This window comes from Oncorhynchus clarkii, chromosome 1 (assembly GCF_045791955.1).
Source record: "Oncorhynchus clarkii lewisi isolate Uvic-CL-2024 chromosome 1, UVic_Ocla_1.0, whole genome shotgun sequence".
NCBI lineage: Eukaryota > Metazoa > Chordata > Actinopteri > Salmoniformes > Salmonidae > Oncorhynchus > Oncorhynchus clarkii.
The window spans coordinates 23,476,944-23,500,066 of record NC_092147.1 but is presented as its reverse complement, the minus strand read 5'-3'; the positions used below and the strand labels follow the sequence as shown (position 1 = coordinate 23,500,066).

At 42.1% G+C, this 23,123-nt stretch overlaps 1 protein-coding gene across 2 annotated transcripts in view; it reads right to left on the bottom strand.

Moving 5' to 3' along the window:
• LOC139389768 (WW domain containing E3 ubiquitin protein ligase 2) overlaps window positions 1–16,489 on the bottom strand; it is a 40,041-nt gene extending 23,552 nt beyond the window's left edge. For both annotated transcript variants that reach the window (XM_071136746.1, XM_071136823.1), the window contains exons 1-5: window positions 16,408–16,489; window positions 5,990–6,071; window positions 5,075–5,228; window positions 4,827–4,948; window positions 4,360–4,497 (exon numbers count right to left, since the gene is read on the bottom strand). In XM_071136746.1, the coding sequence (XP_070992847.1) occupies window positions 4,360–4,497; window positions 4,827–4,948; window positions 5,075–5,228; window positions 5,990–6,059 (484 nt within the window). In that variant the 5' untranslated portion in view covers window positions 6,060–6,071; window positions 16,408–16,489. The remainder of the gene's footprint in view (window positions 1–4,359; window positions 4,498–4,826; window positions 4,949–5,074; window positions 5,229–5,989; window positions 6,072–16,407) is intronic.
• Between the last annotated feature and the right edge of the window lie 6,634 nt (window positions 16,490–23,123).

Sequence of the window (23,123 nt, the reverse complement as noted above, 5' to 3'; positions counted from 1 at the left end):
GACAGGAATTGTCAATGCTCTGCCATGGCCAGGGAAGAGCCCGGATCTCAATCCCATTGAGCAAGTCTGGGACATGTTGGATCGGAGGGTGAGGGCTAGGGCCATTCCCCCCAGAAATGTCCGGGAACTTGCAGGTGCCTTGATGGAAGAGTGGGGTAACATCTCACAGCAAGAACTGGCAAATATGGGGCAGTCCATGAGGAGGAGATGCACTGCAGTACTTAATGCAGCTGGTGGCCACACCAGACACTGACTGTTACTTTTGATTTTGGAACCCCCCTTTGTTTAGGGACACATTATTCAATTTCTGTTAGCCACATGTCTGTGGAACTTGTTCAGTTTATGTCTCAGTTGTTGAATCCTGTTATGCTCATACAAATATTTACACATGTTAAGTTTGCTGAAAATAAACGCAGTTGACAGTGAGAGGACGTTTCTTTTTTTGCAGAGTTTATATGTCTGTTGCTTTATATGATGTGCCTGCATGTATAAGAGTGTGTGCAATGCACATGCATAAGAGTGCATGTGTTTGTCCGTTTAGGCCTGTATATACGTAAAGGTGAGTTCTGTCTGGTCTGGATGTGTTTTTCACTGGCTGCAGCACAAAGGTCTGTTTATGGTAGCAGTGTGTGTCAGCGTGTCAGAAAAACTGCCAGGGGAAATGAGGGAAAACACTAAACTAACAGAGCTGCCTTTAGAGAGAACACAGAGGGCCTTAACACACCTTCCCCCTGCAACACGGCGCACACTTGAACCTTTATACACCCCCCCCCCCCCTCGCCAGAAGGCACACACTCCAGACCTTCATACACGTAGCCCCTTAAAACCTGCCCCCAAGAGCACACACTCCAGACCTCTATTCACTAACACTCCCCCTGCAACACACACACACACACACACTAAGACTTCAGAAAGCACATATTCATTCCCTTAATAGACTTCTTCCCCCTCCCTTCCCCCTGTCCCACAGTGAGCCCCTACCCAGCCAGGCAGAGAGGAAACCCCCCGGATCACAGGAGCCGATTGTCCTGCACAACTCACAGAAACCAGAGTCAATTACGCAATTTTGAGAAACAAATTCCACATAAGCACTCCCAAGCGTGTGCATGGCTATGCGTGATGACGGCGTGCAGGTGTGAAAGAGCGCTTGGGGAACACCAAAGTAACAAATCTGAATGGAACAGGGGTTGTAAAGCCTATTCATCGATTTAAGAACAATATTAACCTTCATGCACAGGCATAAACACACACAATATACAGTACCAGTCAAAAGTTTGGACACACCTATTCATTCAAGGGTTTTTCTTTATTTTTACTATTTTCTACACTGAATAATAATAGTGAAGACATGAAAAATATGAAATCACACACATGGAATCATTTAGTAACCAAAAAAGGTGTTCAACAAATCCAAATATATTTTATATTTGAGATTCTTCAACGTACCCACCCTTTGATGACAGCTTTGCACACTCTTGGAATTCTCTCAGCCAGCTTCACCTGAAATGCTTTTTGAACATTATTGAAGGAGTTCCCACAAATGCTGAGCATTTGTTGGCTGCTTTTCCTTCACTCTGCGGTCCAACTCATCCAAAATCATCTCAATTGGGTTGAGGCTGGGGGATTGTGGAGGCCAGATCATCTGATGAAGCACTCCATCACTCTCCTTCTTGTTTAAATAGCCTTTACACAGCCTGTAGGTGTGTTGGGTCATTGTCCTGTTGAAAAACAAATTATAGTGCGACTAAGTACAAACCAGACGGGATGGCGTATCGCTGCAGAATGCTGTGGTAGCCATGCTGATTAATATGCCTTGAATTCTAAATGACAGTGACACTCACAGTGTCACCAGCAAAGCACCCCCACACCTCCTCCTCCATGCTTCACAGTGGGAACCACACATGCAGAGATCATCCGTTCACCTACTCTGCGTCTCACAAAGACACGACGGCTGGAACCAAAAATCTCAAATTTGGACTCAGACCAAAGGACAGATTGTTTTTTACTGGTCTAATGTACATTGCTTGTGTTTCTTGGCCCAAGCAAGTCTCTTCTTCTTATTGGTGTCCTTTAGTAGTGGTTTCTTTGCAGAAATTCGACCATGAAGGCCTGATTCACGCAGTCTCCTCTGAACAGTTGATGTTGAAATTGTGTATGTTACTTGAACTCTATGAAGCATTTATTTGAGCTGCAATTTCTGAGGCTGGTAACTATAATGAACTTTTCCTCTGCAGCAGAGGTAACTATTGGTCTTCCTTTCCTGTGGCGGTCCTCATGAGACCCAGGTTCATCATAGTGCTTGATGGTTTTGCGACTGCACTTGAAGAAACTTTAAAAGTTCTTGAAATGTACCGCATTGACTGACCTTAATTTCTTAAAGTAACGATGGACTATCGTTTCTCTTTGCTTATTTGAGTTGTTCTTGCCATAATATGGACTTGGTCTTATACCAAATAGGGCCATCTTCTGTATACCACCCCTACCTTGTCACAACACAATTGATTGGCTCAAACGCATTAAGAAGGAAAGAAATTCCACAAATTAACAAGGCACACCTGTTAATTGAAATGAATTCCACGTGACTTCCTCATGATGCTGGTTGAGAGAATGCCAAGAGTGTGCAAAGCTGTCATCAAGGCAAATGGTGGCTACTTTGAAGAATCTCAAATACAAAATGCATTTTGATTTGTTTAACACTTATTTGGTTACTACATGATTCCATGTGTGTTATTTTATAGTTTTGGTGTCTTCACTAGAAAATAGTAAAAATAAAGAAAAACCCTTGAATGAGTAGGTGTGTTCAAACTTTGACTGGTACTGTTTAAACACACAAAGATACACATTTATGAACCATACGCTCAGAAACCCAACCCTGACTTGTGCTGTGTTCATTCACTAGGAAACATTCTGGCTCTGTGATTCGGAATGAAAAGGCTTGTGTGTTATTTCATACACAGATGAGAGATGCATGAACTGAGAAATTCAAGCCACCTCTATAAGTCAATTTAATGTGTTGTTATTCATTAAAAACAACATTTAACAAACTCAAGAGGCAAGTCCAATCTTTGTCTCACAAAAGTATATTTGTCTGCTGTTTGTAAACAGAAGACGCTGCTGCACTGTTTGGGTGGGCTTTTTTATCACTCATTCGTATACATGCAGTAAAGTGTTGACAACATAAAAAGACCTGTCACTGTCGTTAACCCTATCTGTCCCGAAAACACAGCAAAAATCTGCTTCAAAATCAGACTTTCATTTATCTGCATGTCCAGTCCTTACATTTAGCCTCACAATGAAGTGTTTGGCCATTTTCTTTTCAGGACAACAAGTATAAACAAATTAATTTCACATAAACAGTCACAATAATAAAAATAAGGTCAGACAAAGCAAAAACGTGATACAAATGACTTTATATGAATGCTGAAAGTACAGAAATGGTTCGCTCAGTGGGAAATTAATATCCAACGAGTCCTTGACAACTGTGTCGTGTTTGTGACAGAAACAATGTGATCTTATTACAGTATTACAGACACTACGTCCTGGGATTTCCTATGATCTATGTAGAAGAACCCCTTACCTTCTAATGACTCTTGTGTTGCTTTAGAGAAAAACATGTTACATGTGCGTGTTCGTGAGAGATCTCAGCTTTGAGATCTCTTTTAATAGTTTGCAGCTCAAACCATTTGGACTTTACAGAGGTTTTTATAAAGCCCGGGCCCCTTCAGGATCCGCCCTTGTCTCACAAACAGCGCTCTAGCTAAGCCCTCATTAATCACACAGACTAATTGTTGGTCTAGACGAATTCAATAGTACAACCCAGAAGTCTGTAGCTCAAACTCAATGTTTTAAAGGGGTTACAAGTCCAAAACACGCCGGCGTCATGGTGAGACTAAAGAGTTACCAGCTAATTATGTTTCTGTGTTCACAAGTTATAGTGGATATTTAGCAATAGTATCAACTAGGCCTACGTGCAAATTTGGAAAGTTGTAATTGTCAAATAGCCACATAAAACTCTTTGGTCTTCTTCTCAACATGTGAAAGACTGTGTGCAAACTTGCACACTAGTAACATGATGGCTCAAAATATCACTATTCTATCACATTACGTTACATTAAAAACTCCACCGCAACATCACAAAGTACACTCTTTGCCGTTCTCCAAATGAGCCCTGCACTTCTTGCTTGGGTGGAGTCTGAAAAGCATAAGTCACTAACTGTAAAGCGAGTGAATATATACCAGAGAGCAAGATAGAGAATACGAGAAAGAAAGTGTGTGGGAAGATTTTGTTTGCATTAAAAAAAAGAGTGTGCACTCTTTTTTAAGTGTTAATGTGTGTGTGTGTTGCAAGGCGGGACTCACTGTCTGTTGCTGTGCTGCCATTGGGCAAAGATCCCAGATCAACAACCAGGCCGTCCAGACAGACGTTCAGCTCGCCTCCAGCTACAAGTGAGCCTTTGTTCTCGGTCTGCAAGACCAGACTGAGCTGCAGATTCTCCACTGGAGGGTTAGGGGGAAGTGTGGGATGGAGGGAAGGAAAACGAAATAGAAAGAAAATGAAGGATTTGGGAAAAGTAAGATGGATGATAAGAGATAGGTTATTGAAGAGCAGTGACCTATCAACTGCGTATAGAAAACCAAAGTTCTTTCTCTGACATGTTTGTAAAAAAAATTTAAGACTTCCACAATTGTAAACTTGAACTTGCAGTTCGGTAGAGGGTAACCCCAAATATTTTAAAGTAGATAGAATACTACAGTAGCATGACTGGGAGTCCTGCTAACTATCCATGGACAATGGCCTACATAAAAATAAACTTTTATTGTCTTACTCTTGCCATCATGTGTACGCAGAGTGTCAAGAAGGTCAATGGTGGCAGTCCCCAGTAACTCCTTCCTCAAAGTGTGGCAGCTCCACAGCTTAAGATCTAACCGGCTCTGAGGCGTCACATTCCTACACAAGTCATAATCAGATACACAATCAAATAGGCCTACCTTACACACACACACACACACACACTCTAAACAATATACAAGCATCAACAACAGAGTAAGTGAGGTTGAGATTAGGTGGGCTCACAGGGTGAGGTCCTCATTCCACTGTAGCTCAAGGTGTCCAGTTCGTTTGCCCGTTTTCTTGGTTTCACTAGTCAGGCCATCTGCAGTCACCTCCACAAAAGAGCTGAGTCTGGAGCGGGTGGGCAGCTTGGGTGACTGAGGCTTTGCTGAGACCACTTGGTGAAGAAGAAAAAAAATAAACAATTGTTGAACATATAGCAAAATACAAAAAAAGACTACTGTGGTACACCAACTCCAGCCAATCCTTAAACTACAGTTTGTAATACAAATACTTATTACAGCTACTCTGGATTTGTAACTGTATGACAAGCAAACACTAAAATGCAAATGCCGCCCTCTAGCTGTCACAGGCAAACAGGGTGGTAGTTTAGGCACAGTGTACTTCTGTTCATAAATGTGTTGTTGATTGCTCCATATTAATGTGATGCTCACTTGGCCAGCGAAATGTCAAACCTTTCTGGCTACCGTGGCTATCCATGTCGAAATTAACATTGAACTGAATTATATATCCGCTCAGGAAAACGTGGGCCGAATAACTGTTAGGATACTGCTGAATCTTTTCAACAGGGAGGACAGACCTGAAATGTTCCAATTATTTAAAACTGTCAAGGTGAATTAAACTTGTTTCATTTGATCTTATACGAGTGGGGGAGTGAGTGATGGGTGACAGCATAGTAGTGCATGCAATATTAACTGAGGAAAAGAGAGAGGAAAGGGAGTAATAAAATGCAGGGAGAACAAATGGAAAAGTGGAATAACAATGGAGGCTGAAAAATGAAAGTGGGACAATAATAGCTTGGGGAACCAGGTTGTCATGAGTTTAAGAGAAATCTACACAGACACAGGGAAGAGGGTGAGTATTAGAGTAGGTTACAAGAGCAGGTGATAGATGAGAGGAATTAAAAGTTGCTTATACCTTTCAAGGTTAACTGTGATTTCTCTGTGGTCTGGACATTGCCGGGTCTTGTCACACTGGCTGCTGCCATGACATCACAGCCCTGAGAAAGACACAGGCACAATCTAAGAACACACATAACTGACATGACACAGCAGACTCCGAAGTGAATCACTCACTGCAATACAAAAAAATTGCTATCTATCTATTTCCCCTGTGTAACCTCCCTTCCAACATACACAGTGGACCACACAGTGGACCACAACATAACAGTGGAGGCTCCTCAGAGGAAGGGGAGGACACTCCTTCTGTGAATTTCAAAAAAAAAAAATTGTATTGATAACATTGAAAAAGTTATCCTTTTTAGATAAAGATGGACTAAATATATTCACATCACCAAATAATTTATTAAAACACATTGTTCTGTAATGAAGGTCTACAGTAGCCTCAGCAACACTCTGTAGGGTAGCACCATGGTGTAGCTGGAGGACAACAAGCTTCCGCCCTCCTCTTGGTATATTGGCTTCAATACAAAACCTAGGAGGCTCTTGGTTATTACTGCCTTAAATTGACTTACACAGTAATTATGACAACTTCCGGAGGATGTCCTCCAACATATTAGAGCTCTTGCAGCATGAACTGACATGTTGTCCACCCGATCAAAGGATCAGAGAATGAATCCTGCACTGAAAGCATAAGCTACAGCTAGCTAGGAGTGCAGTGCATAAAATGTGGTGAGTAGTTGACTCCAAGAGATTAAGACAATAGTTGAACAGTTTTCAACAAATTCCTTTATTCAAAAATTAAGGAGAAGCAAGAGAGGTCATTTTCTTTCACTTTCAGTTTCCCTTACTTAGCTAGCAAAATGCAGCTGGCCAGTTTAGTTACTCAAACACCCGGCTCAAACAGAGGGATGCTATGTTAGCTAGCTGGCTATAACTATCCAACACAACACTGGAACTCTTCCAAGTAATAGGTAAGCTTTAGGTTTAACAAATGTATTGCCACCGGTGCCCGCCGGTGTAACTGCTTAATGACTATACACTGTAATGTTACTGCATGATTGCAGCAAGTTTACTAACGCATTAGTTCTATTAGCTATATTGACTAAAACGTTACTTTAGCTAATATGGGGACAACGACGTAGGCTGTGTGTAGCAGTTATGACATGGTTTGGCTTGGAACGGTTTTTTCGCTAGGTCACATACAGCTGATGTGTTGTTCATTGAAGTCCACAAACGAAAGGAATAGGTGAGAAGAGGAGAGTGCATAGAGGTGAGAAGGAATACAACGTGGCTGCTATGAAAGTGAACTGTGTTTATGCGTGATCAGGGGTGTATTCATTCCACTGATTCTGTTGAAAAACATTTCTCAAACGGAAGCGAACAAAGCAGGGACAAAAAATACCTGAATTTGTCTCGTTTGCAAATGTTGGACTAATGATTACACCTTATATCAGCTAGATGCAGGCAAGAGTGTGCAAGGTGGTATTGAATGCATGTATTTATTTAACTAGGCAAGTCAGTTAATTAAGAACAAATTCTTATTTTACAATGATGGCCTACCCCGGCCAAACCCTCCCTTAACCCGGACGATGCTGGGACAATTGTGTGCCGCCTTATGAGACTCCCAATCACAGCCGGTTGTGATACAGCCCGGGATCGAACCAGGGTTTGTAGTTATGCCTCTAGCACTGAGACGCAGTGCCTTAGACCTGTGTGCACCTACGTTGTCACCTGTCATTCATAGGCTAGGATGTAGCAACCTCATGATGGGTATAGGGAAAATTTGAGTATCAAATCAAATTTCATTTGTAACATGTGCCTAATACAACAGGTGAAGAAGACCTTACAGTGAAATGCTTACTTACAAGCCCTAACCAACAACGCAGTTAAACAAAATATATGTAAAAACATACTTAAAAATACAACTAAGAAAAACAAACAAAAAATTCAAGATCAGCAGTAAAATAACAATAGCGAGGCTATATACTGGGGGTACCAGGCAGTGGCAATGTGCGGGGGCACCGGTTAGTTGAGGTAATTGTAATATGTACATGTAGGTAGAGTTATTAAAGTGACTATGCATGAAAAATAACAGAGAGTAGCAGCAGTGTAAAAAGGGGGAGTAGCCATTTGATTAGATGTTCAGGAGTCCTGTGGATTGGGGGTAGAACCTGTTTAGAAGCCTCTTGGACTTAGACTTTGCGCTCCAGGACCGCTTGCCATGCGGAAGAAGAGAGAACAGTCTATGACTAGGGTGGCTGGAGTCTTTGACAATTTTTAGGGCCTTCCTCTGACACCGCCTGGTATAGAGGTCCTAAATGGCAGGAAGCTTGGCACCAGTGATGTACTGGGCCGCATGCACTACCCTCTGTAGTGCCTTGCGGTCGGAGGCCGAGCAGTTGCCATACCAGGCAGTGATGCAACATGCTCTCGATGGTGCAGCTGTAGAACCTTTTGAGGACCCATGCCAAATCTTTTCAGTCTCCTGAGGGGGAATAGGTTTTGTCGTGCCCTCTTCCTGACTGTCTTGGTGTGTTAAGACTATGGTTGCAAAGCACAGACACAAAGGACAACAGACACACCTGTCTCTACATTGCAGATGAGCTGAAGGCAGTCATCAATGACCTTAGACCATAGAAGATATTTGCACTGGTGACAGACAATTCTGCAAACATGAAGGCTGCTTGGTCTAAAGTGGAGGAGTCCTACCCTCACATCACACCCAATGTCTGTGCTGCTCGTGTATTGAATCTGCTCCTCAAGGACATCATGGCACTGAAAACAACAGATACACTCTACAAGAGAGCCAAGGAAATGGTTATGTGTGTGAAGGGTCATCAAGTTATAGCAGCAACCTACTTCACCAAGCAAAGTGAGAAGAAGCTGCCCAGCAACACCCGTTGGGATGGTGTGGTCATCATGTTTGACAGTCTCCTGGAAGGGAAGAGTCTCTCCAAGAAATGGCAATATCAGTCTGCCAATATGGACAGCCTCATCAAGAAGATCCTCCTGGATGATGTATTTTGGGAGAGTGGTAAGCAGTTGGAAAGTTGTAACAACAAGGCCTGTGGTGTCATCACTACTGTGTCTCGCCACCTTGGCCTGGATGACGGCAAGGTTCTTGGCAGTCTGGATCTTTGTGGATCTGTGGCTCTTCCCCCTGTTGCCTTCATCATCCTCCAAATCCCACCAACATCAGCCGCCTCAGAGTGCAACTTGTCCTTATTTGGGAACACACACACCAAAGCACGCAACAGGCTGACCAGTACAAGGGATGAAAATTTGGTGGCCATCCGGGCAAATTCGAGGCTTCTTGAGCCTGACAACAAGTCATCCTCAACAAGGTTGGAAAGTGACAGAGAAGATGAGGCCTCTGAGTCTGATGTTCAAAAAGTGGACATTTTGGAGGTCCAGGGAGAAGACATGGAAGCCTGAGAGGAAGACAACCATAGCTTTAGCTTCTAGACTATAACTTTACAGATTCTGGGAGATGCGATGGATCATTGGGGATCATTCAATATTGCCTTTCTTTTGTTGTTCAGTGAAATCATCCCATGTGAAGAGTCAACTCATTTAATTAAAGTTACATTTGTAACTAAATAGTTTTTAAAATTTATATTGGAAGGATTTAAACATTTGCAACTATGTCTACTTATGATTTTTTAAATTTAACCTTTATTTACAGTTGAAGTCAGAAGTTTACATACACCTTAGCCAACTACATTTAAACTCAGTTTTTCACAATTCCTGACATTTAAATCCTAGTGAAAATTCCCTGTCTTAGGTCAGTTAGAATCACCACTTTATTTGAAGAATGTGAAATGTCAGAATAATAGTAGATAGAATGATTTATTTCAGTTATTTATTTATTTCATAACATTCCCAGTGGGTCAGAAGTTTACATATACTCATTAGTATTTCGTAGCATTGCCTTTAAAATTGTTCAACTTGGGTCAAACGTTTTGGGTAGTCTTCCACAAGCTTCCCACAATAAGTTGGGTGAATTTTGGCCCATTCCGCCTGACAGAGCTGGTGTAACTGAGTCAGGTTTGTGGGTCTCCTTGCTCGCACACGCTTTTTCAATTCTGCCCACAAATTTTCTATGGGATTGAGGTCAGGGCTTTGTGACGGCCACTCCAATACCTTGCCTTTGTTGTCCTTAAAGCTTGGTCGCAAATGGGTCTTCCAAATGGACAATGACCCCAAGCATACTTCCAAAGTTGTGGCAAAACGGCTTAAAGATAACTTTCTCCTTAATGCAACCGCTGTCAGATTTCAAAAAAGCTTTACGGTGAAAGCACACCATGCGATAATCTGAGTACAGCGCTCAGCCACCAAAACAAGGCATACAGATACCGGCCATGTTGTGGAGTCAACAAAAGTCAGAAATAGCTTTATAAATATTCACTTACCTTTGATGATCTTCATCGGAATGCATTCCCAGGAATCCCAGTTCCACAATAAATGTTTGTTTTGTTCGATAAAGTTCATCTTTATGTCCAAATACCTCCTTTTTGTTCGCACGTTTAGTTCACTAATCCAAATGCACAAAACGCGTGCACTAAGTCCAGAAGAAAAGTTTAAAAAATTAATTAAAGTTCGTAGAAACATGTCAAACGATATATATAATCAATCTATAGGATGTTTTTATCATAAATCGTCAATAATATTCCAACCGGACAATTCCGTTGTCATTAGAAACGAAAGGGAACGGAGCTCACGGCCACGCGCCATACACAACTCATGGCTTTCAGCTGAGCCACCTGCTTTGAGTGGTCTTATTCTCTCCCCTTTCACAATAGAAGCCTGAAACAACTTTCTAAAGACTGTTGAAATCTAGTGGCAGCCTTAGGAAGTGCAATCTGACCCCATTTACACTGGATATTGGAAAGGCAATCACTTGAAAAAACTACAAATCTCAGATTTCCTACTTCATGGTTGGATTTTCTCAGGTTTTCGCCTGCCATATGAGTTATGTTATACTCACAGACATCATTCAAACAGTTTTAGAAACGTCAGAGTGTTTTCTATCCAAATCTACTAATAATATGCATATCCTAGCTTCTGGGCCTGAGTAGCAGGTAGTTTACTCTGGGCACGCTTTTCATACAGACGTGAAAATACTGCCCTCTAGCCCAACGAGGTTAACTTCCTGACTGATGTCTTGAGATGTTGCTTCAATATATCCACATAATTTTCCATCCTCATGACGCCATCTATTTGATGCTGCCACCCCCGTGCTTCACGGATGGGAGGTGTTCTTCGGCTTGCAAGCCTCCCCCTTTTTCCTCCAAACATAATGATGGTCATTATGACCAAACAGTTCTATTTTTGTTTCATCAGACCAGAGGACATTTCTCCAAATAGTACAAATTTCGTCCCCCAGTTGCAAACCACAGTATGGCTTTTGTATGGCAGTCTTGGAGCAGTGGCTTCTTCCTTGCTGAGCGGCCTTTCACGTTATGTCGATACTGAACTAGTTTTACTGTGGATACAGATACTTCTGTACAGGTTTCCTCAAGTATCTTCACAAGGTCCTTTGCTGTTGTTCTGGGATTGATTTGCACTTTTCGCACCAAAGTACATTCATCTCTAGGAGACAGAAAGCGTCTCCTTCCTGGTCGGTATGACGGCTGCAATTTCCCTTGGCATTTATACTTGCGTACTATTGTACAGATGAATGTGGTACCTTCAGGCATTTGGAAATTGCTACCAAGGATGAACCAGACTTGTGGAGGTCTTAGCTGATTTCTTTTGATTTTCCCATGATGTCAAGCAAAGAGGCGCTGAGTTTGAAGGTAGGCCTTGAAATACATCCACGGGTCAATTAAGAACAAATTCTTATTTAAAATGACGGCTTAGGAACAGTGTGTTAAGTGCCTTGTTCAGGGGCAGAACGGACTTTTACCTTGTCAGCTCGGTGATTCAATCTAGCAACCTTTCGGTTACTGGCTCAATGCTATAACCACTAGGCTACCTTCCACCCCCGAAAAGGTAAAAGGTTTATGTCTGTCTCTCCATATTATATGGTAAATATAGACAATGCAAAAAACATCGACATTTAAATGGTATTAATATTAATTTGCATATATTTATTTCCGTTAATTCCCATGGAAAGTTTCCAGCTCTGATTTTCCCCAAAATGTGCAACCCTAGTTTGGACCATGATAGTTTGTTGGTGATTTTGACACCAAGGAACTTGAAGATATCAACCTGCTCCACTACAGCCCCGTTGATGAGAATGGGGGCGTGCTCGGTCCTCCTTTTCCTGCAGTCCACAATCACCTCCTTTGTCTTGATCACGTTGAGGGAGAGGTTGTTGTCTTGGCACCACACGACCAGGTCTCTGACCGTCTCGTCGGTAATCAGGCCTACCACGGTTCTGTCATCGTCAAACTTAATGATGGTGTTGGAGTCGTGCCTGGCCATGGAGTCATGAGTGAACAGGGAGTACAGGAGGGGACTAAGTAGGTACCCCTGAGGGGCCCCCGTGTTGAGGAGCAGCGTGGCAGATGTGTTGTTACCTACCCTTACCACCTGGGGCGGCCCGTCAAGAAGTCCAGGATCCATTTTCAGAGGGGGGTGTTTAGTCCCAGGGTCCTTAGCTTAGTGATGAGCTTTGAGGGCACTATGGTGTTGAACGCTGAGCTGTAGTCAATGAATATCATTCTCACATAGGTGTTCCTTTTGTCCAGGTGGGAAAGGGCAGTGTTGAGTGCAATAGAGATTGCATCATCTGTGGATCTCTTAGAGCGGTATGCAAATTGGAGTGGGTATAGGGTTTCTGTGATAATAGTGTTGATGTGAGGCATGACCAGCCCTTCAAAGCATTTCATGGTGTGCTACGGGTCGGTAGTCATTTAGGCAGGTTATCTTAGTGTTCTTGGGCACAGGCACTATGGTGGTCTTCTTAAAACATGTTGGTATTTCAGACTCAGGCAGGGAGAGGTTGAAAATGTCAGTGAAGACACTTGCCAGTTGGTCAGCGCATGCTCGCAGTACACGTCCTGGTAATCCGTCTGGCCCTGCGGCCTTGTGAATGTTGACCTGTTTAAAGGTCTTACTCACATCGGCTGCGGAGTGCGTGATCACACTATTGTCCGGAACAGCTGGTGCATAGCGGAATTTCTAATAAGCTTCCGGGTTAGAGTCCCGCTCCTTGAAAGAGGCAGCTCTACCCTTTAGCTCAGTGCGGATGTTGCCTGTAATCCATGACTTCTGGTTGGGGTATGTACTTACAGTCACTGTGGGGACGACGTCATTGATGCACTTATTGATGAAGCCAGTGACCGGTGGTGTACACCTCAAAGTCATCGGAAGAATCGCGGAACATATTCCAGCCTGTGCTAGCAAAACAGTTCTGTAATTTAGCATCTGCTTCATCTGATCACTGTTTCATTGACCGAGTCACTGTTGCTTCCTGCTTTCATTTGAGCTTGTAAGCAGGAATCAGGAGGATAAAATTATGGTCGTATTTGCCAAATGGAGGGAGAGCTTTATACGCATCTTTGTGTGTGGAGTAAAGGTGGTCTAGAGTTTTTTCCCCCTCTGGTTGTACATTTAACATGCTGGTGGAAATGTGGCAAAACGGATTGAAGTTTCCCTGCATTAAAGTCCTCGGCCACTAGGAGCACCGCCTCTGGATGAGCGTTTTCCTGTTTGCTTATGGCCGCATTCAGCACATTGAGTGCGGTCTTAGTGCCAGCATTGGTCAGTGGTGGTATGTAGACAGATACGAAAAATACAGATGACAACTCTGTAGGTAGATTAGTGTGGTCTACAGCTTATCATGAGATACTCTACCTCAGGCGAGCAAAATCTTGAGACTTCCTTAGATATCTTTCACAAGCTGTTGTTTACAAATATACATAGACTGCCACCCCTTGTCTTAGCAGAGGCTGCTGTTCTGTCCTGTCCTGTATCTGTCCGATACAGTGTAAAACCCGCCAGCTGTATGTTGTTCATGTTGTCGTTCAGCCACGACTCGGTGAAACTTAAGATATTACGTTTTTTAATGTCCTGTTGGTAGTTTAATCTTGCTCGTAGGTCATTGATTTTATTTTCCAATGATTGCATGTTTGCCAAAAGAACAGATGGCAGTGGGGGTTTACTCGCTCGTCTATGGATTCTCAGAAGGCAGCCTGACCTCCGCCTCCTTTTTCTCCATCTTCTCTTCACGCAAATAACGTGGATTTGGGCCTGTTCCCGGGAAAGCAATATGTCCTTCAAGTTGGACTCTTTAAAGGAAAAAGCTTCTACCAGTTTGTGGTGAGTAATCGCTGTTCTGATGTCCAGAAGTTATTTTCAGTTATAAGAGATGGTAGCAGCAACACTATGTACAAAATAAGTTCTAAAATAAGTTACAAACAATGCAAAAAAAACAACCAAATAACACATTTTGTTAGGAACAAGTAAAACGTCAGCTACCCTCTCTGGAGCCATTCTACATGTAGTAGCCTAAACCTAGCAATGTTACATTGAACTGGGTGCTTTCACACAGGTTTGGCTCCAGAGTTAATTAAGCAATTAACATCCCATCATGCTTAGGGTCATGTATAAAAAAAAAATCATGTTTACTACCATGGCTTTACCCCCATAGAATGACAATGTTTCCATCCACAGGTCACTGAATGGTTTGATGAGCATGAAAACTATGTCAAATATATGCCATGGCCGTCTCAGTCACCAGCTCCCAACCCAATTGAACACTTATCAGTCTGACTTTGTTGAAAGTTGTAATAGTAAAACGCACAAGGTGCAATTTCGAAATTGGGTAGTGTGTCATCAGTTTTCCCCATCATGTCAGTCATTGCATACTTTAGAGAGATATTTATAACTTGTCAGAAATGCCCAGATCAATTAGCCCATGTCAGATGTTTTTTAACTAGATTTATTAGCCCATAGATTTTGTAGTAAAGTTCGAGTCACTCAAATATCACATGAATACACATTAGACATGGCACATTTATTGAATTGCAATAAAATGAGCTTTGAAACAGCAACATTTGCTCTGCACCCAATGACAAAATGTGCAGAATTGCAGGAAACAAGCTTTAAACCTGCAACATTTTCTCTCTGCCAACAAGAGGGGTGTGAACAGTTTGTGTCATGAACAGTGCTTGTGCCCATAGAAATCTACGAGACACACGCGTGAGGCATGAGTGAAAATGTTAGGGAACCCCTTCACTATGAGATAGTCATAGGAGACAGTCGTAGCTTGAATAGCTTAGTCATATCTGGGTGTTATCACGTCCTACAATACACCTTTTCGATCCAGCATAAATGTTACCCCAAAAACAAACCGTTAACTAGACATCAGATCCGACCCACTTGCTCCTCCGCGTACACATCACTGACAAACTGAAATGGTCCACCCACAGACAGTGTGGTGAAGAAGCCTGAAGCAATTTGGCTTGGCACCTAAAACCCTCACAAACTTTTACAGATGCACAATTAAGAGCATCCTGTCGGGTATCACCGCCTGGTACGGTAACTGCACCGCCCGCAACCGCAGGGCGCTCCAGACGGTGGCGGCAAACTACCTGCCCTACAGGACATCTACAGCACCCAATGTCACACAAAGGCCAAAAATATCAAAGGATAACAATCACTCGAGCCACTGCCTGTTCACTCAGCTATCATCCAGAAGGCGAGGTCAGTACAGGTGCATCAAAGCTGGGACCGAGAGACTGAAAAACAGCTTCTATCTCAAGGTCATCAGACTGTTAAATAGCCATCACTAGCGCCTTATATACATAGACTTGAAATCACTGGCCACTTTAATAATGTTTGCATAACTAATCTCATATGTATATACTGTATTCTACTGTATTTTAGTCTATGCCGCTCCAACATTGCTCATCCAAATATTTATATATTCTTAATTCCATTACTTTAGATGTGTGTATTGTTGTTGGGTATTACTGCACTGTTGGAGCTAGAAACACAAACATTTCGCTAGCCCGCAATAACATCTGCTAAACACGTGTATGTGACCAATTAAAATTTAGTTGACCATTTTTTTTAAAGTGAAACGAACGGAGTGACTATCTTCATTTATCCACCATCTTTGGTGTGATCCCAACAAAAGGGAACCTAAACATTTACTGCGTGTAAGATGCACAGGGTGAGACATCGCATTTGCTGATAACTACTAGCTTAATGTACATCGATTAACTGTACACATCAACAACTCAAAGTGTCTCATTGCCTCCATATTTAAATACCCTGCCCACAAAAGCAAAACACGGAAGATGGTGAGCTAACGTTATAGCTCCTAGCTAGCCTACAGCTTTGTGTGGGCATAAGGACATGACAGCCACCTTTTCTCGTAAACGTAGTTAGAAAAATGTGTACTATTGAAGAAATGTTTTCTACAACCCAGTTTTACTTGACATTGCTGGCAACGTATTTCGTTTATTTTCTCATAAATACCTTTTTCAGCTGTGGACCTCTGGTACCGCTAACTGGTTAACTTTCATTTCCGCCTACCTCAATGACGGGGTCACGTGATTCACAGTAAAAGGCTAGCGCAAGGAATTGTGGTTCACAACATGCAAATACAGGTACAGTATTTTTGACTGCTTTATTAAACCAAATATAACAATGCATGTTTATTTAAGAGTACATTTGCACCCCTTTATCGGCAAACCTATATGTGACAAAAAGGAGAACACGTACGGGAAAGATAATCACAAATACACAAACTATCTGAAATAAAATCAAAACAATATATAAATACAATAGAAATTATCTTCCTAGAATGTTCTGACAGTTTATCTCGGTAAGAGGGCAAGCACATCACAACTATCACATTTCTTATAGCTTTATAAGCTTGCCAAAGTATCAAGTACAATTCAGCTATATACTGTATTTCACTCCGTTCACACTGTGTGTGAATTCAACATGGTGTGGTTGGCCAGTAAAGAATTAACAGCACAATTCAATTGGAAGCTATACTGTATAATTCATTTTGTGCTTGAACTCAACATGGTGTGGTTTCCCAATAGTTTTCACCAGGCAGTTAGTTACCAGTAGTCTAAAAAAAGTTGGCTATGATCCATAAACCTACAGTAAACGTTGGGTGACTTGTGAACAGTGAATAAGCAGCCCTATCTTTCATGTGTGATTGAGTCACATAATGACAGGACACAGGCTCCAAAGATTCAAATTCAAAATAATTATGAATAGCTGTGGTGTATATTTTGTTGGTCTTTCAACAAAAATAAAAAAAATAGATATTAAGGCTGTGATGACTCCCAACAAATGGACGAATCCTAAACTGGACAGTAGTCTTTCAAAGATATCAAAAAGTGAGTGATCATGACAAACAGTCAGCAGCGGACAGTCCAGGAGGACGTTGGCCATGGTGACTCGTGTAGTGGTCGTGGAAATAGATAATCACCGCCAGAGAAGGACCCAGTAGCAAGCACAGCCACACCAGCCCACTGCCATAGTTACCCCTGAAATAGTGTCCAGGGTAAACACCTACTAGGAGCTGGGGAAGGGAAAGAGAAGGGGGTGTTAACATTCATGTTCAAACACACACTGCATGAACACATATAGACCCATACTGTATGGTAGTTCAGTGTAACTCACCTCAAAGAGCATCATGATGTAGATCCCTAGACGACAGTTGTGCAAGGGCAGAGCAATGAGATACTGGCACAACAAAACAAACAAAATGTTTATACATAAATCAAATCAAATTATATTGGTCGCATACACATACACAGATGTTATTGCGGTTGTAGCGAAATGCTTGTGTTCCTAGCTCCAGCAGTTGAGTAATATCTAGCAATTCACAATAATACACACAGATCTAAAAGTAAAATAATGGAATTAAGAAATATATAAATATTAGGACGAGCAATGTCGGAGTCTGGAGTATAAATATATATATATATATATATATATATATATATATATATATAAATATATGCTGGAATTTATAGACATTAAAGACATTATGGACAGTACGTGGATAGAATATATAGTATATCTGTAGAATACATAGGATAGTATAGTATATACAGAAATAGTTAAATAGGATGACATTGACTTGAATACAGTATACATATGAAATTAGTAAAACAATATGTAAACATTATCAGTGACCACTGACCAGTGTTCCATTATTAAAGTGACCAGTGATTCTATGTCTATGTACATAGGGCAGCAGCCTCAAGTTGCAGGTTTGAGTAACCAGGTGGTAGCCGGCTAGTGACCGTATCTAAGTGCAGGGCAGGGTACTGGGTGGAGGCCGGCTAGCTAGTGATGACTATTTAACAGTCTGATGGCCTTGAGATAGAAGCTGTTTTTCAGTCTCTTGGTCCCAGCTTTGATGCACCTGTACTGACCTCACCTTCTGGATGATAGCGGGTGAACAGGCCGTGCCTCAGGTGGTTGATGTCCTTGATGATCTTTTTGTCCTTCCTGTGATATCGGATGCTGTTGATGTCCTGTAGAGCAGGCAGTGTGCCCCTGGTGATGCGTTGGGCAGATGACTCCACCCTCTGGAGAGCCCTGAGGTGGTGCAGTTGCCGTATCAGGCAGTGATACAGCCTGACAGGATGCTCTTCATGGTGCATCTGTAAAAGTTTGTGAGGGTCTTAGGGGCCAAGCTGAATTTCTTCAACCTCCTGATGTTGAAGAGGTGCTGTTGCGCCTTCTTCACTACACTATCTGTGTGGATGGACCATTTCAGATTGTCAGTGATGTGTACCCAGAGGAACTTGAAGATTTTCACCTTCTCCACTGCGGCCATGTCGATGTGGTTGGGTGAGTGCTCCCTCTGCTGTTTCCTGAAGTCCATGATCAGCTCCTTCGTTTTATTGATGTTGATTGACATGTTATTTTCCTGGCACCACTCCGCCAGGGCCCTCACCTTCTCCCTGTAGACTGTCTCGTCATTGTTGGTAATCAGGCCTACTACCGTTATGTCGTCTGCAAACTTGATAATTGAGTTGGAGGTGTGCTTGGTCACACAGTCATGGTTGAACAGGGAGTTCAAGAGGGGGCTGAGCACACATACTTGTGGGGCCCCTGTGTTGAGGATCACAGTTATTCAATCACAGTACAAACACATGCATTTAATACATAAACATATCACCTGCTACATGATTACCACCATCATTTGAGTAAAGACCACCTGAAAGAAGAGGCAAAAATTAAGAGGGTGGATAATAGTGTGGCCCTCATCTCACCATTTTTACCAGCCTCTCACAAAAGACGTTGATTTGGACCCTGTGGGTCAAGGGGAAGTCTCACTGGTAGCATAGAGTGGGTTCCAGGAGGAAGAAGTAAAGGTCTGACAGAGCAAAGTCAATATCATTAACTGTCTATGTGTTCTTTGTCTACAACTAACCAGGCAGAAATTGTGTACGCCAAGAAAGAAGAATTGTTCTCACCTTGAATATTCAGGTGTTCTATGTGTTTGTTTGTTTCATGTAATATACACTTGTCAGTCCCTGGAAAAAGTATATATATTTTTTTAACTAGGCAAGTCAGTTAAGAACAAATTCTTATTTACAATGACGGCCTACCCCAGCCAAACCCGGACGACACTGGGCCAATTGTGCACCACCCTATGGGACTCGCAATCACGGCTGGTTGTGATACTGCCTGGAATCAAACCAGGGTCTGTAGTGATGCCTCTAGCACTGAGATGCAGTGCCTTAGACCGCTGCAACACTTGGGAGCAGAATGCAGATATTTACCACAACAAGAATCGAAACTTTGCAGTTTTTCGTTATTTCTTACATTATTAGCCCAGAAAAGTTTTTGTGCTATTACATACAGACGAAAATAACTTTTGGATATCAGAACGGCGGTAACTCATCAGCATTACCAGCATTACGACCAGGAATACAACTTTCCCGAATTGGATCCTTTGTTCAAACCCCCCATGGCAATTGAACTGATTCTAGAGACTGATCCAAAACACTGGCAGTGGAGAAGAGGTATTCGGAGTGGACATTACTCATCTCATATGTATATACTGTATTCAATTCTACTGTATTTTAATCTATGCTGCACCGACAATGCTCTTCCAAATATTTATATATTCTTAATTCCATTTCCTTTACTTTACATTTGTGTGTATTGTATTGTTTGTATTGTGTGTATTGTTGTGAACATTTTAGATATTACTTGTTTGATATTACTGCACTGTTGGAGCTAGAAACACAAGCATTTCACGACACCCACAAAAACATCTGTTAAACATGTCTATGTGACCAATACAATACGATTTAATTTGAACAAGATAATAATTCTCTTCCCTGTCCACTACCCACAATCAGTGGTAACAGCATCAAACCAACCATCAGTAACTACTGCACCCACTAACACTAGAAAGTAAAAAACAAACTGGTTCGAACTGATATCCCTGGATATGAAACCGACCCCCTGACGACACCAACTGTTGGTTTCTTGGTAAGAATAAAGCTTGAGCCCAAGAACAGTGTAGGGCCAGAGAGATAAGTATGTTCCTCCTGATGGGTAGACAGTCAAACAGTCTGACCAGACAGGGTGAGTCATCATCTCAAGTTGAGGTGCAAATTCGCACAAAGCTACAGTGGCAAGAAAAAGTATGTGAACCCTTTGGAATTACCTGGATTTCTGCATATATTGGTCATAAAATTTGATCTGATCTTCATCTAAGTCATAACAATAGACAAACACAGTCTGCTTAAACTAATAACACACAAAAGCTGATACGTTTTCATGTCTTTATTGAACACACCGTGTAAAAATTCACAGCGCAGGGTGGGAAAAGTATGTGAACCCTTGGATTTAATAACTGGTTGATCCTCCTTTGGCAGCAATAAATTCAACCAAACGTTTTCTGTAGTTGAGGATCAGACCTGCACAGCGGTCAGGATGAATTTTGGACCATTCCTCTTGTGGTATCCCAGGAGGTCTACCCTGGGGGATGGTAATAAGAGGGGAGGTGCGTGAGGCGACGTTGGCTCCCTCTGCTGGGAATACGGGAGCTGGGCACCCCGACACGGACGGCTCTAAGTGGAGGTAATTAGAGGAAAGTGCCAACAAGCCGTGGAGGCCAAATAAAAGGAGCACGGTGGCACACCGCGAGAGACCGACACCAAGCCACAGTAGAGAAGAAGGCCCAAGCCAAACCTAAGTGATTTTCTTTAATGTTTATTTTCTGTGTTAGTAAAGTTGTTTTTGTGGACTAAAGCCTCCCTGTCTCTGTGTCAATCTCTGCATGCTCAACGCAACGGTTTACCACACTCTTTACAAAACTGTTTCAGTTCAGCAATATTCTTGGGATGTCTGGTGTGAACTGCACTCTTGAAGTCATGCCACAGCATCTCAATTGGGTTGAGGTCAGGACTCTGGGCCCCTCCAGAAGGCTTATTTTCTTCTGTTGAAGCCATTCTGTTGATTTATTTCTGTGTTTTGGGTCGTTGTCCTGTTGCATCACCCAACTTCTGTTGAACTTCAATTGGCGGACAGATGGCCTAACATTCTCCTGCAAAATGTCTTGATAAACTTGGGAATTCATTTTTCTGTCGACGATAGCAAGCTGTCCAGGCCTTCAGGCAGCAAAGCAAACCATGATGGTCCCTCCACCATACTTTACAGTTGGGATAAGGTTTTGATGTTGGTGTGCTGTGCTGTGCCTTTTTCTCCACACAGTGTGTTCCTTCCAAACAACTCAACTGTAGTTTCATCTGTCCACAGAATATTTTGCCAGTAGAGCTGTGGAACATCCAGGTCAGAGAAAAAATTGGACAGCAGTGGGTTCTTCCGTGTTGTCCTCCCATGAAAAACATTCTTTAGTGTTTTACATATAGTAGACTCGTCAACAGATGTCAGCATGTTCCAGAGATTTCTATAAGTCTTTAGCTGACATTCTATTATACTTAACCTCATTGAGCATTCTGCGCTGTGCTCTTGCAGTCCTCTTTGCAGGATGGCCACTCCTAGGGAGAGTAGCAACAATGCTGAACTTTCTCCATTTATAGACAATTTGTCTTACCGTGGACTGATGAACATCAAGGCTTTTAGAGATACTTTTGTAACCCAACTTTATGCAACTCAACAATTCTTATGTCTTCAGAGATCTCTTTTGTTCAAGGCGTGGTTCACATCAAGCAATGCTTCTTGTGAATAGCAAACTCAATGTGTGAGTTTTTTTAATAGGGCAGGGCAGCTCTAACCAACATCTCCAATCTTTTCTCATTGATCGGACTCCAGGTTAGCTGACAATTAGATTTTGGAGAAGTCATTAGCCTAGGGGTTCACATAATTTTTCCAACCTACACTGTGAATGTTTAAATTATGTATTCAATATAGACAAGAAAAATACAATTTGTGTGTTATTAGTTTAAGCACACGACTTGTCTATTGTTGTGACTAAGATTATCAGATACATTTTATGACTAATCTATGCAGAAATCCAGGTGATTTATAGCAACTGAGCCATAACCTAGAATGGTAAGTGCAGGTCAATATCTGTGCAGATCATATTTGTGGTATTTAACTGTTGATTTTGAAGAATCATATAGAATGGCAGAAAAAAGTGTCAGCTATCCCAAGTGCCCCAGGTGTAAACAGCACACTGCACTGGGGGACAGTGTTCCCTAGAATCAACACATCAACCTTTGTGAGACAGTTCACATAGCTGAGCCGCTCCTATTTGAAAAGCCGGGGTAGACTTGTCTCACCTTATCCAGACACCTCAAGTAGCAGAGCAGCAATTGCAAACATATTGGCAGCTGCAAGAGTGAGAGAAGCATGAAGGATGAGTGAGTTTATTACTCATATTCATTAACAGTATATTCCTTGTGCAGTTGTTTGAAGTAGGGTACTGTATATCAAAGCTGACAATAGTTCAGGGATGACAAAGCCTCACCCAGTATGAGGTAGACAGATAGCCAGTCAGTGTCCTCCATAAGGTGTTCCAAGACCTTCTTCAAATCAATTAAGAAGCCATGTCTGTTCAGAAGAGGTCAGAGAAAAAATAAAACACATGAATTGCAAATTGTGTGTGTGTGTCATGTACTCACTGTATAAAGTTATCCATGAACAGGTGAGCATGGGTCAGGATCTGAGTGGGAAAAACCCAAACAAAATACACCATTGGTCTCTTCTCTTTCCCTGCATAGCTCATTTAGTATCCA